The following is a 14,691-nucleotide window of genomic DNA, read 5'->3' as shown; positions in this document are numbered from 1 at the left end:
TTTTCAATTCATAACATTTAGAGACATACAAATATACACTTTAGCCCAAAACAGGAAAAAAGGGAAAAAAATATATAGGCTACAGTCCCCAAATAGGCCTACGGGCCCTTGAGGTGATATTCCAGGGCGTTCCCAATCCCAGCAAAAGTAGTTAATACAGCATCATATAACCACTTTATAATTATATCCATTTATCTTGGCATTCCCAAAATTGTAGATATCTGCTTTTTTATTATTATTATTATTATTATCATTTTTCTTTATCTAAATATTTTTTTTAAAACACAAATCCTCTTCCGGGGGGGTCCCTGGCATTTTCAGATGGGGGTCCATGGTCAAAAATACACATCAATTTGGCGGTCTATGGCATGATCCACTGGTTTGGTTTACAGTACACTGGATGTACTGTGTGTTTACTGTCAACAGTCAGGAGTCAACAAGTTGGGCGTTAGCGCCGCCCACAGTCACATCGGCAGTACAAACCATAGCTACAAACCAACTGAGCCCCGCCCTCAGCGCCCTGAACCACCACTGCGCTGCGTGCACACTCTACTGCCTGACTCCAGAGTCCACACTATCAGCATCTGGACGAGTGTGAGAGAGATCAGGGGGCTCCACTGTCAAAGTACACAGGCTTCCATTCTTTATCAGTCTCTGAACAGTTAGTACCAAGTCCAATGTTCAACATCGCTGTGCCTTTGCGTGGTGAGGCAGTTAGCAGCGTTCTTTCTGCACTAAGCACCGGGCTTCATAGATGGTGGCTCTGATTCGCAGCGTCTGATGAAATAAATAGTAGTTTTATCTGATCGGGGTTAGGGTTCGCTCTACACTGCAACCACAATGTCTGGAAACCCTCTGTTCGCGAGTCCCTTCCACAGACCCCGGTGTCTGGCGGCTGCAGCCCCGGCAGGGAAAACCAAACTTACTCATCCTGGCAAAGCTATTTTGGCAGGTAAGTTTAGTAACTTTAGTTTAGCCTAAGGCAAAGTTATTTAACAGTCGTGACTCGTCATCACTATTATTGTAATAACAACAGTGTGTAAGTTAACGTAACATTGTTCACAAAGTAGTGCATTTGATATTTCCAACAGTTTGAACTTTAGTATGAGATCTAATGTCTGACGTGTTCTGTAACGAACATAATATATTTAGTTATTTCGTGCATTTCAGTGTACTGATCGGAGTCGTAAGGTTAGCTCTTTTGCTATCATTTTGTGCTGCATGCTGGCCGTTGGAAAGAAGAATTCAGCGGATCATTCTCGTCAGTCGGGATTTGACGGTTTTTATTATAACTACATTAAACACCAGTGTGGCAGTGTACATTTATTTCTGATAAGAGAGTTAGCATACTCAACGGTGTGTGTGTGTGTGTATAAAGGGAAAGGGGTGTGCATGCCATGTTTGTGTCATCTTGGCAGGAAGGAACTATAGTACTATCACAGGAAGTTCAGGCTTGTACTGGCCTGAGGGGGTTCGATGCTTTTAAGATGGAATGGAACCTCAACCTCTTGTTATTTCATTTCATCATGTGCCCAGCAGCAGTTACTCTGTTTTACATTTAGTTGGTACAGTACATGATGTACTGGGATATTTTCTACAATCTCTCTCTCTCTCTCTCTCTCTTTTACATGCATTTGTGCCAACAAAATCCCCTGTGCCAACACAGGGGAGGCAGGGTGATCCCTGGCACACTGGCATAATTGTGTGAGAGATGATTTTTTGCTTTTAAAAGTAATACAACAACATATTGTCAATTAAATTAAGCCCCCTCACATCTCTGCAAATCACATCCTGCACATAATTCTACAATTCAACCTCCTATAACTTGGACTGGGGAGGGTGTCTGGGAGATATAGGTGGGGTTATTGCTCTGAGTCTAATGATCAATGTCCTGATGGGAAAGAACACATTTCTAAGGGTGTTATGAATATGGACAATCAAAATCTGTTGGAAATATTTTTATTTTGAAGGGGATGTAATACTTAAACTTAATGTTGACGTGGGCAGTATGGCACACTGACTATCAAGAAAATAAAAACATGGCACTTTATCCGACCCCTGCAAGGATCAACAGGAACCAAAACCTGAAAAAAGAGGAGTGAGCACTCGGAAAATGACGAAGGAGAGGGCAATTATAAGTACCTTGATTCTCCTCCGTCATTTTTCGAATGCTCAGATCGCTCCTCTTTTTTCATCTTTTTTTAAACCATTGAGCTAATGGAGCCTGTCTGCTTGCTCAGGGGATAAATTGAACTTTGACATCTTCGTGTCAGAGCCTGTGTCTAGGTGAGCTTTGACCTTTTGACACGATCTGAATGTCTCAATAGAAGACAGCCACCCCAAACCAGTCGCGGATTTACTGTAGACAAAGGCAGGCAGCTTTACAAGATACTTTGTAGATTTGGATTAACCACTTCAGCCCTATACTGTAACTGTATACATTATGGCCATTTGAAAATAGCAAAGCTCACAAGCTCACAATGTGTCACATGCAAGCTTGTAGATCTGCTATTTTCAAAATAGTTTTATACATTTAAAAACTTGTGAAATGGGTCATCCTGCATAATGAGGTACTTTAAGTCAATTTTCATGCCGATACTTGTCTTTTACTCAAGTAAATTTGGAATTCCACACTTTTATTTGTAACAGAGTATTTCTACATTGCAGGATTGATTATTTTACTTTCCAACACTGCTAATGACCCAGATCCCTTATGGTCAGAAAGAGGGTTGAGGACTGCAGTACTTCTTTAGCTCAGTTCCATGAAGCACGATGACCAAGCACATTGCTCTGTCGACCTCGGCACAAGTCTGTACACATTCACCTGCACACGTCACACACACACACACACACACACACACACACACACACACACACACACACACACACACACACACACACACACACACAATACAGAATTGTAAGGCGGGAAGAGGTAGAAAAGAAAGTTGATCATTTGAACTGTTGTGCCAAGATTTATACTTGGTTGTGTGCAGTGTTGCACACAGCATTGTGGATCTGCTGTTTTACGCCAGCATGCAACTAAGTAATATAAATTAGGCCTTGATCTTCTTATAGTCCTTCTATAGGACAAGAAAACCCCATGAACTGTAATGAAAACAGCCCCCCCCCCTACACACACACACACACACACACACACACACACACACACCATGACACACAGTATTTATGGATTAAAGTTCTCAGTCGCCACAACTGATTTCAGTCATTTGGATTCCATAGAAGCTATGCATGTCTTCTATGGAAGCATGTTGCACAGAGAAAATGGCTGAATCTCAATGCGTCTGCATTGGTTATTACTTTAAGATTAGAGCATTTGAAGTGGTCAAACTAGCAATATGTTTTCCGAAGCATCTTCCATAAAACCTTAATAGTCTCGGATATTTCATAAAAGCAAAGGTTAAAGCCTCAATCTGTGATTTCTTCACCTGGTTTGTATGTAGAACATCAGGAACAAATTATTTCTAAAACACAAGTTTACATATTGTGTTCATTCTTATAGAATAGTTGCATCTCTTCTCCAGTTAGGAATGGAGGTACTAGCTGGATGAAGGCTTTGGATTGCAGGTGATGACATGCTCTTTTTGTTTTTCTGGTTTTGCTTCATTTGGCTATAAAGACATCTACTAACCAAAGGAATGCTGGGGTTTGGTGTCACCCTTCAAAACTGACCATGATGATCATCTCTTGGCAGCAAAATTGTTTTTGAAGAAGCTGTGTTTTGTTGAGTGGGTCTGTGACAAATAAAAAACATGTTATGTTGTTGTTAAGAAGGAATCCTAAAACATTGGCCTGACCCTGCATGCTGTGTGCAGAGATGTTGGATTGCACTGCATGACAAAGGTCAAATCAAATTTTCATTGAAACTATACAAACTATAGGATGCCAGGAGTTCAACAAATGAACCTGGCATCTGTCTACATAAGTTAACATAACATGCTATCTAAATTTCATTTTATCCTTTGCATAAGACTGAATGGTCGTCAAGGCTACGGCAAGTGCTACGGGCATACTGTAGTTATATTTCAACATCTTAGTTGAACTATAACTACAGTATACATGTTACCTAGGCAGTGTTTTGGAAGCTAACCTCCCCCTGGAGCTGGAACAGGACCTAGTCCTAGGGGGAGTATCATCATGTGGGCAGAATCACTCGCTCAGCAGCTAAGCCAATCGGCTGCTGCCGTTCTGTTTGCTGTTGAACGCCAGATGTGTCAACCCACTGCCTCTTAAGGTGGAACGGAACCGTTCTGTTATAGAAGAACGTGTTGTGTGTGTCATTCTGTTATTATCATTTATACGATTCATTCATGTTCCACATTTTGAAGTTTTCACCAAAAAACAAACAAACAAAAAGGATATTGATATGTGTTGTAAACATTTAATGCAATCCTCTCTGTGTGTGCGCAGAAAGAGAGAGACCAAGCTAAGGGCACAGAGATGTGCTGACGAGGAGGAAAACAAATTTGCATTTAAACAGTAAATACGTCTGTTTTTGTGTAGTTGTATACTGTGTAGTTATGGTAATTACCTACCAGTCTGTTAATGCAGATTATGCTCATTTTGTATTTGCCTGGGAATGTGAGGATTAACAGATTTGTTTTTTTTGCTGTGTTACTGACTATCTCACCATAATATGCTTGTATCATGTGTCCTGCTTGGTCTGTGATTGAGATTTGTATTATCTGCTGTGCTGTTCCAGGTGGGCTTGCAGGAGGCATAGAGATCTGCATTACTTTCCCCACTGAGTACGTCAAAACACAGCTGCAGCTGGACGAGAAGGCCAACCCTCCCAAATTTCAAGGCGTTGGTGAGTCTTTTGTCAACATCTGTTCTCTTAATAACAAAGACTTCTGCCCCGATTTTCTTCTAGTCTGACAGTTTTATTAGTCAGAAATGTAAACAGAGGGGTTCTCCCCGTGTACCCTAGGCCTAGGGTAGGGTCTGGGAGAATCCTGGTCTCCTGATGGAGGGGAAAGGTACTGGTTGGAATAATATGTTCCTTCCACGTGCTACGTCTTACCGGGGAAACAGCTCAGTTCGGGGCTCTCCCCAGGTTGGCAGAGGGAGAGTAGTGCCCAGGATTATAGTTTAGGATTATAGCTTGGCACCAGGGGAAAAATGAATTCTTACCTTACTAAATATTTGAGTCTGAGGATGATTTCCATTAACTGCTACAGTTAGGTAACATAAGATGATTATTGAATTAATAAAGCTGTGTTTCTGACTATATAATATAGTCCGAATCTACTTTATTGGTGTTTCTGCGGCGGTTATGAACATCCACCACCCTTTTGTTTAGGAAGCTGAAACATTTTTACTTCATTGAAAAATGGCAGCATCTTTTTTATATGGGGTTGTGGTGGACATACACACAACGCCACATGTTTATTTTGCTATTGACTTGAATGCCACATCATCATCATCACCATCACCTTTATTTATACTCGGAAATACAGTTGAGGGCAAGCCCTCATTTTCAACGTAGCCGAGGTTACAATACACAAAATACAGTCAAATACAACATTATAAATCAGGATAAATTACAAAGGAACTTTATACAGAACAACAATCAGTAAAATAAATCAATTGAAACAGGAGCAATCACGGTGAAAAATGTTCTGGAGCATTCCTTTGAATTCACCATAGGATGGCAGGGAGCTCAGTTTTAAAGAGTTTTGGAGTTAATTCCACGAAGTTGGGCCATTGACAGAAAAAGCTGTCTTGCCCAACTCTGTCTGGGCCTGAGGAACCTTGAGCCTTAAGAAATCACTAGAGCGGATCTGATAGGTGCTATTGTTCAGTTCCATCATGGAACAAATATAGTCAGGGAGCATCCCAGCAATGGCTTTATATAAAAATAGGTGCCAATGCTTATCTCGCCTCTCAGTCAGAGAGGATAAACCTGAGTTCTCAGTGTGTACATGATGTCGGTGCGGGGGCGGGTGAACCTACACACGTTTATTTTCCCCTGTGAACGGGAAGTAGTAATCTGCCATTTTTGTGCCACAGCCAGTCACCTAATCTAGCGATAGAAACGCTAATATGCTAACCGGGAGGTAACGATACATTTTTCAGCTAAGATCGTCCTTCACTTCTTCATTCCTGATGAAGATCCCAGTGATCGAAACAATGAATTAATAAACCAGTGGAGCTGATTTTTCCTTTACCAATATATCCCCAGCTTGAATGAACCATTGTGCAGCTGCATTGACCCACTTTCTAACTGTTATCTGTTAGCAGAGAGTTGCTAGACTTTGCTATGTCTGTCTGTCTGCCGCCCTGTCTGCTTTCATCTCAGTGCACGGTTTATTCAATTTTTTTTGACTGAGCCCGAACCGAAGTTTTCAGAAAAACCTGCAAAAAATGTCAAGAAAAGTAATGTTGCTATGCTATATACATAGCTTTCCCGGATGGAGAGTCTTCTTCAAGTCCGTAGCAATCTCAGATGTCGTTCTGCCAATATCGCTCACAGCTGAGGCCACAGCGGATGGGGTAGGTTCTGCCAGGTCTTCTGGACTGCACCGGGTGGTCGGCACATTCCAGTAGGTGGGACATTGTCTGTACTGATCCACAGCTGCACGTGTCTTCTGTTGTGTAGTTCCAGACTTTCAGTGCTTTGCACATCCCCTGTTCCACACGCAGTCCATTGAGTGACATCCAGGTTGTCCAGCCACGGTCGTGGCCACTAGCGAGGCTTTCTGTTGGTGTTATTCCTCTGTCCAGCCATTCATTAGCGCTTTGCGATTCATCTTGCCAGATGTTCTCCCTTGCTGCTTGTCTGCACGAAACTGGCTCTAGATGGGAGCCTGCGTGGGGGTGCTACGTGGCCATGCAAGGGGTGTCTAATGTCTGTCTCCTGTGTTCTCCATTCATCTTGACCGATACGCAGTCGTCTGATGTGCGAGGGAGAGATGCCAGCTAGTGTATAGATAGCCTCGTGTTGCGATACTAGGGGCGGGTGAAGTGTGGCTGTGCCAGGCTAGTGTATAGAGGCATGGGACAGGTGTTGTCTTACTCTTGACGCATCCCGTGATGATGCGACAGGTGTTGTTTAAGGCTGTGTCGACCAATTTGGTGTGACGTGATCGGCTCCAGCTTGACCAGGCATACTCTGCTGTAGAGAAAGACAGGGCCATGGCAGTTGCATTGATTGTTTGTGGGTCTGCGCACCAACTTTTTATTTTATTATTTTATTTATATGTTTATTTAACAGGGACGGTACAAAAACAAATGTATCAAGTTTGTAAAAACATGAAACTGTTGCGTTGTACATATAGGGTTTATAGCCAAGGCTAATTTGCAACCCCAGTCCCTGGTTAGGCCTTTCTATACTTGGAGTTCACTAGTTTGCGCAGGATGTTATTGCGGGTGTTGACCTTGGCGGATGGAGGGTATAACAGCGTATAGTCTTTCTCTAGTTAACTTGTATCCTATGCTTCAGGTCACTTTTAAGACAATAGACTCCTGAATTATATACTGTAAGTTAACCTAGTTGTAAGGTCAATGCAGTACATATTTAACATATTCTTGTGATGACTGCAAAATGTCCAACGCTAATAAGGTGCAGCAAGATAAGGAGCGAGAAGGGACTTTTGCTCTTCTTGTTTGACTCTTTATTATTTTATTTAGGCATTTATTACCTCCTACTCTCTCACCTTGCTCTGAACATTACCCTCCTGTCTTACTTACTCTGACCTTTAAGAACTGGTGTCAAATACGTTATTTCAAAATAGTACTGTTGGTCTATAATGTGTTGAAAATACATTTCTTATCTTGTACGATATCATGAACCATCCAGACCTATCTGTGAAAGTTCTGCTTTCTGTCCCAAAAAATAAAATAAAATAAACTTGGGGAAGCAGCATTTAGTATTTATGCTCAACATATCTGAAACAAACTCCCAGAAAACTACAGGTCTGCTGCCACTCTTATCTCTTTTAAAACAACGAAATACCTTTCTGCTTGCCGCTGCCTTTGATTTGAGTTACTTTTCTTTCCTTTAGTTCTCCTTTATCTTCTGCACTGTAACTGTATCTGTTATTGTGCTTCCGTTGTGTGCTTCCTTGTTCTATGTAAAGCACATTGAATCTTGCTTCAAGATGATCCTTGTTGTTGAAATGTGCTATACAAGTAAAACTGCCTTGCTCTCTCACCTTTCACCTTTGACCTGTATCCCTCCTGTCTTACTTTCAGGTGACTGTGTGAAGCAGACAGTTAGGAGTCATGGGGTGCTGGGTCTGTACAGAGGCCTGAGCTCACTTGTGTATGGCTCCATACCAAAAGCAGCTGTCAGGTACTGCACGCACGTACGCACACGTGCACGCGCACACTAATCAGCAGCTGAGCAAAATTGTATAACATTTTATACACTACTGTTTAATTAATTATTAATCTTTGTATGCCTAAATGCCTAAATCAACCTTTAAATTCAAAGGTAATTGCTAAATAAGTGCCATAATCTGATTAATCGTTTTGATAATCGTCTTATTAGTCGATTATGGAAATAATCGTTAGTTGCAGCCTTAACACTTACAAATACCTATTTCCATACCATACTATAACCGTCGGCTCGGTGTGTTGTCATTTTGAAATGTGTCTCCATGATCTTCCATGTCTTCGTCAGGTTTGGAGTGTTTGAGTTCCTGGCTAATAAGATGCGTGATGAGAATGGTACACTGACCAGCACCTCGGGGTTGCTCTGTGGTCTGGGGGCCGGCATGGCCGAGGCTGTGGTTGTGGTCTGTCCCATGGAGACGGTCAAGGTCAGCCCGGTTTCACACTAGTACACCCTTGCATTAACATTATCGTTGCTGTCGGACAGAAAAATCTCTTATCTCCACATTGTAACATGTTGTTTACTTCCGGTTTACGAAATAATAAAGAGTATGTACTGCAAAGACCGTGGCAGAGCGGAATAATTACTTAATTAATACATGGCAGTCAAAGTGTGTGTGTGTGTGTGTGTGTGTGTGTGTGTGTGTGTGTGTGTGTGTGTGTGTGTGTGTGTGTGTGTGTGTGTGTGTGTGTGTGTGTGTGTGTGTGTGTGTGTGTGTGTGTGTGTGTGTGTGTGTGTGTGTGTGTGTGTGTGTGTGTGTGTGTGTGTGTGTGTGTGTGTGTGTGTGTGTGTTGGTTTTAGGTCAAATTCATCCATGACCAGACATCAGCAAACCCAAAGTACAAGGGCTTCTTCCATGGGGTGAAGGAGATTATTCGAACTCAGGGTAAGACTCTCAGGTTGTGCATGTTGGCTGTTCATTTACTGTAACCCAGCACATGTTATATCATATACTCGGAGCTGTTCCTGGTTATTATTTCATCTATCTTTTGTTTTACATGATTTCATATTTATCTCACATTGGCTCGCATAATAGATGTTTTAGTCTTTTTAGATCAGATCTACACCACACACATTTGAACACTGCTGTTGTATCCTTTGTTGATTCCTACTGACTCACCTGCCAGTGAGGAGCTTCCCCTGGAAGGATGTAGAGCCTTCGTCCTACTCCTCCCACCCAACGCTCCTTGCTGACAGGTGCCGCCCCAGCCCGTATGCGTGTAGTGACCTTCCTTGCCCAGCTACCCTCACCCGAACTTTTCTACTTTTTTTATTTTATTTTTTACATTTTTTTGTATTGAAATTTGAACCTTCCAAGTATTGAACCTTTTTAAAGACCTAGTGAAATGAAAGATATGTTTTTCACACACACACACACACACACACACACACACACACACACACACACACACACACACACACACACACACACACACTGACTTGAAAATAAAATGCCCAAATTATCTTAAATTAAATTTCACCCGTCTTTATTTCAGGAGGAGAAAACCTTTTTTCTCCTAATGTACTGTTTTCTGTAAAGTGACATTGTATCTAGAAAAACGTTATATACATTGTAATGTATTATTTTAATGATTACATTGTTTAACTGCTGTCCTCAGGGCTGAAGGGGACGTACCAGGGACTGACAGCCACAGTCCTGAAGCAGGGCTCAAACCAGGCCATCCGCTTCTATGTCATGACTAGTTTGCGGAACTGGTACAAAGGTGTGTGTGTGTGTGTGTGGGGGGGGGGGGGGGGGGGGGGTATACTACAGTACAGGGGTCTTCAATAGGGGGTCCGGGACCCGTAGGGGGTCCTCAGAGTTACTACAGGGAGGCTGCCAATTATTAATTAATTACCTCTTTGCTATTTTTGGCAAAGAGGTTTTGTGTAGAGGGAAAAAAGAGCAGACCAAGTACAGAACCATGTATTGAGGGTTTATGTCGTTAAATGTCTGACAATACACATTAACATCAAGTCCAACATATTAAATAGAAAAGATAATGTGTAAATAACATGTAAACACAAAACATAGATTTACAGAACAGTGATGATAGTGCTGCAAAACAAGCCTGAATTAAAAAGTTTAATGTGCAACACAACTTTATACGATATGTAATGGGAGGTCCCTGCTTCATCTCTCTCTCAGCTAAGGGGTCCTTGACCTGAAAAACCTTGAAGACTAGTATAGTATACACATTCATGTTCAACTCAATAACATAGCTTGCTTTGTGTGAATCATCTAGGAGACGATCCTAACAAGGCTCTCAATCCGTTGATAACTGGGCTGTTTGGAGCTACTGCTGGAGCTATCAGTGTGTTTGGAAACACTCCCTTGGATGTTGTAAAGACTAGGATGCAGGTACAGTATGACACTAACTTCTGAGCCACAGCTGACATATCATAATTAATAATGGCTATCAGGATACCAAAAGGGGAGGTAAACGTTTGTATCTGTTGATGACATGTATTTATTATGACTAATTATTGACAATTGGCTCGTGTTCGGAGGAGGGAAGTTGGGCGGGAGGATGATGTTTGTCACAACACACATACTATTACGGGGGGGGGGGGGGGGGGGGGGGGGGTAGGGGTTTGTACCTGTCAGTGGGGAGTGTTGGGGTGGGAGGGGGGCCTCCTGCTTACTAGCAGGTGAGCCAATAGGATACAACAGCAGTGACAACAAACATAAATGTGTGTGGGGAGGAATCAATTGGCATAATAAATAAAACAATTGGGGAGAAAAAAGGGTAAAAGCCTACACAGAAGTAGTAGTAGTAAAAACGATGTTACGAAAATGCTTAAGTTTATTTGTTATTCAACAGGGTCTTGAAGCTCACAAGTACAAAAGCACGCTGGACTGTGCCACGCAGATCATGAAGCATGAAGGACCTAAGGCGTAAGTTCTTATGCGATATGCATCGTGTTTGGAGGTAGTAGTAGTTCTCATGCGATATGCATCGTGTTTGGAGGTAGTAGTAGTAGTGCATTCAGAAACAACAAAACACAATTGAAGTGTCAGGAATGGACACATTTATCCCATTTAGACCTGAGGCCAAAACGTCAAATACAAAATAATTATGTTGCTATATAGTATCGTCTCTGTCGGGTGGGAACCTCATATTACAAAACTGTAATACTTTTCAGGATTCAAATTCAAAAATAGCAAAAGTAGTAGATCTACAAGCTCAAAACTCGTCGCGTCGAGTTTTGAGCTTGTGGATCTGCTACAATAATTTAGACTACGGAGATGAGAGGTTTCTACCTGACAACAACTAAAATGACACAGAGGCGTTGCCAGCTTAGAGGCGTTTCCAGCTTCGACAACATAGTCTGTACAGTAGGTGTAACAGGTCTAAATGGGTTGTCGATATCCCATGAATGGAATGTACAAATGCTACAGTATGTCAGTATCCCCAACGGACATAAACTCTCTCTTCCTTCCTCTGTCCCATACAGCTTCTACAAAGGAACCGTACCTCGACTGGGTCGCGTGTGTTTGGACGTGGCCATCGTCTTCATTATTTATGAGGAAGTAGTGAAGATCCTCAACAAGGTCTGGAAGACAGATTGAAGTGGACCCCCCCCACACACACACACACCCACCCAGTGATGAGTACACAAGCAGGACAGCTAAGGACAGGAACTCCAAACCTGTCACCTCCTCAACAACGCTACTCTTTAGGTTGTAATATCTACCTCCATAACAACTAACGTTTAAAGTGATTAATTTGCTGTAGCCAGACACATTTAAGTCTAATCGATGTCTGTGGAATGGGTAAATGGCCGCCAATCGCAACGTTAATTGTTTAACACCTACCCTCTCATCTTTAATTGCTAATCAGAGGACGTTCTTTTAGAGCTCAGGGAAGGGGTCAAGGGGATGAATGATTTGTTTTGGTCTAGACCTGAGAATGTGACCACAGCCTTCTACAGACTTTGATCTCATGTTGTACATATTTAATAATAATAATAATAATTCAACAGTTCCAACTTAATGTAAGGTACAGTAGCTAATACTTGAAATGAAGAGATGGTCAACAAACTAATTATTTTATGGACCATTTTGTATGCAGTGGATTCATAAAACAAAGAAATGATAGGCTATCGATGCTAATAGAAGTATGATTGTTGGTTGATTTTTATCAACAGATGCAATTAAAACCTAAATGCCTTACATTCATGTTCACAAAGCATTTATTAAGATTGTATTTTGAATAGAGATTCTATATTCAAAGATTTGTCAAGCAAATCGACATAATTGAGATTGTAGAAATTCTGTCAGGTGATTACATTTTCCAGTCGCAGAAATGTATTAAAACCTGATTTATATACTTAGTTGGGCGCAGGTGTCGCTCACCGAAAAAACGATTCCGGTTCCTTAACAATTCCCTCTTAGCAGTCCGATTCATTAATGGTTCCCTTTAACGATTCCTATAGGGGGTTTCCAAATGGACCCTTACAGGTCTGTAACTCTGAGAGTATACAAATGGAACCAAATGGACCACTAAGGTTGTAGTTGTACACTCTCCTCAAGAGTTATTTTGGTCCTTAAAATTAAAAGTTTGAGAACTTGGTACACTGGTATAGTAATTGTATGTAGAGCAGACGTGAAGTCCACATGCCAGCTCTGACAGTGGGATCAAAACGGTCCTGGAAACGGTTCCAAAATGTGATGGAACTGATTTCTGGTTTCTTCAACGGTGGATCCGGTTCCTTCGATTCCGGATCCCTACCTGACTCACAATGTTCCGCAGCTCATTGTGAGCTTGTAGATCAAACTATAGTTTCCTTTTACGTTCTCTTATACAAGTGCCTACTGTATGTATTTGTATGATTCATTTACAAAGACTTCTATAGATCAAATATGGTAATTATTGTTGAATGTACACTGTTCAAGGTATACACAATAATATAGCACCTTCAGATTGTTTAATGCAAGACAGAATCTGCAGTATTTCTGATTATTTTTTTACTTATATAATTAACATTTTCATGTGGTTTCTGCTTTGTAATTCCTTTCTATGCCTTAAAGAAATGCCAAGGAATGGTGCTTTTATTTTCTTCTCATGCCATGTTAAAGGTTTATAATACAGATTTCCAAATGTATTTGTTTGGGAAAAATTGTTTTAAGCAAAGCAATTCACCTAAACAAGAATTGCCTTTATTCTGTTACTTTGAATGATGGTTGACTACTTTTAATTGCCTTCTCTTTAAATTTCCATTCCAAGATTGCGTCTTGTTAAAAAGAAAAAGGCCAATCTAATGATGATTTGCCAAAATAAATAAATAAATAAATGCTTCTCCGAGAATGTTCTATTGAGAGATTAATGCCAATAGCTGAATGTGCAACAAACCTGTTCTGGCTTGGTCATCAAGCTGTGGATGTTATGTGCCTTCTGTAGCCTTGCTCCAGTTAGCAGACAACAGTACTATAGTCTGACAGTATTAGTTGTCACTAATACTGTATAACACTCTAATAAAACATGGACATTGACCTTAAAATGTATTATTATTATTTGTATTACATGTAAAGCATCAGGGTAATCGTCCGGTTTGTGTAGTATATAGTTGCATTTCCTCCAGATAGCACCAGAAGGATAAACATCATTCATGCATGATGCATTCTCATCAGTTTGGACTTTTGTGAAACTTGCTAAATGTCAAATGATCTACTGTTAACAACACAAAAATCAGCACATGGCACAGGACATATGCACCCAATCCTGGTTTAGAATGGGGACAGGGGGAGTAGACAGTAAATTCTACATGAAGGCTGACATGAGCTATCCATGGTGCTGAACACACCCTAACTTGAGCTTTCCACGGTCATGCAACACCTGACCAGAAGAGCTATCCATGGTGCTCAAAGTGGTGTCTTGATTACCTTGATGTTGTGGTCGACAAGTTCTCACTTGTCTCCATACTTACCCCGGGCAACTGCTTGTACCAAATATGACCACTCAAAATATATTTATCTACCGGCATATTCATAGGTTTATTAGGCTATTAACATTAATTAACATAGATTTGTCTAAAACAAAAACAAGTTCGTGACCTTTAAATACTTAGCGTGCAGTTGTCCTTTTGTAGAGATACATTAAACAGCCACAGGATGGCAGGGTTCTACCTTGATATACAAATTGTGAGAAAACATCCTTCAAAAGGACATTAATTGAAAAATCAATCAGTCAATATTGAGACTGATTGTGTGACTGGGCCATTGATATGCATCTAGGCTCATTCCTATGTTAATGGTTAATGCACGCTGGTGTGACACTCGGCACACGGTAGCCTTTGTAAACGTTGTTCCTGTTCGAAATGAAGGGTTG

At 41.1% G+C, this 14,691-nt stretch overlaps 1 protein-coding gene across 1 annotated transcript; it reads left to right on the top strand.

Moving 5' to 3' along the window:
• Positions 1-521: 521 nt before the first annotated feature.
• Positions 522-13,641, top strand: slc25a1b (slc25a1 solute carrier family 25 member 1b). The gene is made up of 9 exons (XM_079523768.1): positions 522-952; positions 4,724-4,831; positions 8,218-8,317; positions 8,648-8,786; positions 9,161-9,245; positions 9,979-10,083; positions 10,606-10,721; positions 11,185-11,258; positions 11,819-13,641. The coding sequence occupies exons 1-9, from the start codon at positions 841-843 to the stop codon at positions 11,931-11,933; spliced, it is 954 nt and encodes a 317-aa protein (XP_079379894.1). The 5' UTR covers positions 522-840; the 3' UTR covers positions 11,934-13,641.
• Positions 13,642-14,691: the final 1,050 nt, after the last annotated feature.

This window comes from Electrona antarctica (assembly GCF_951216825.1).
Source record: "Electrona antarctica genome assembly, chromosome: 16".
NCBI classification, from domain to species: Eukaryota; Metazoa; Chordata; class Actinopteri; order Myctophiformes; family Myctophidae; genus Electrona; species Electrona antarctica.
Note: the sequence above shows the minus strand (reverse complement) of the source record. Positions and strands in the feature narration are given on the sequence as shown.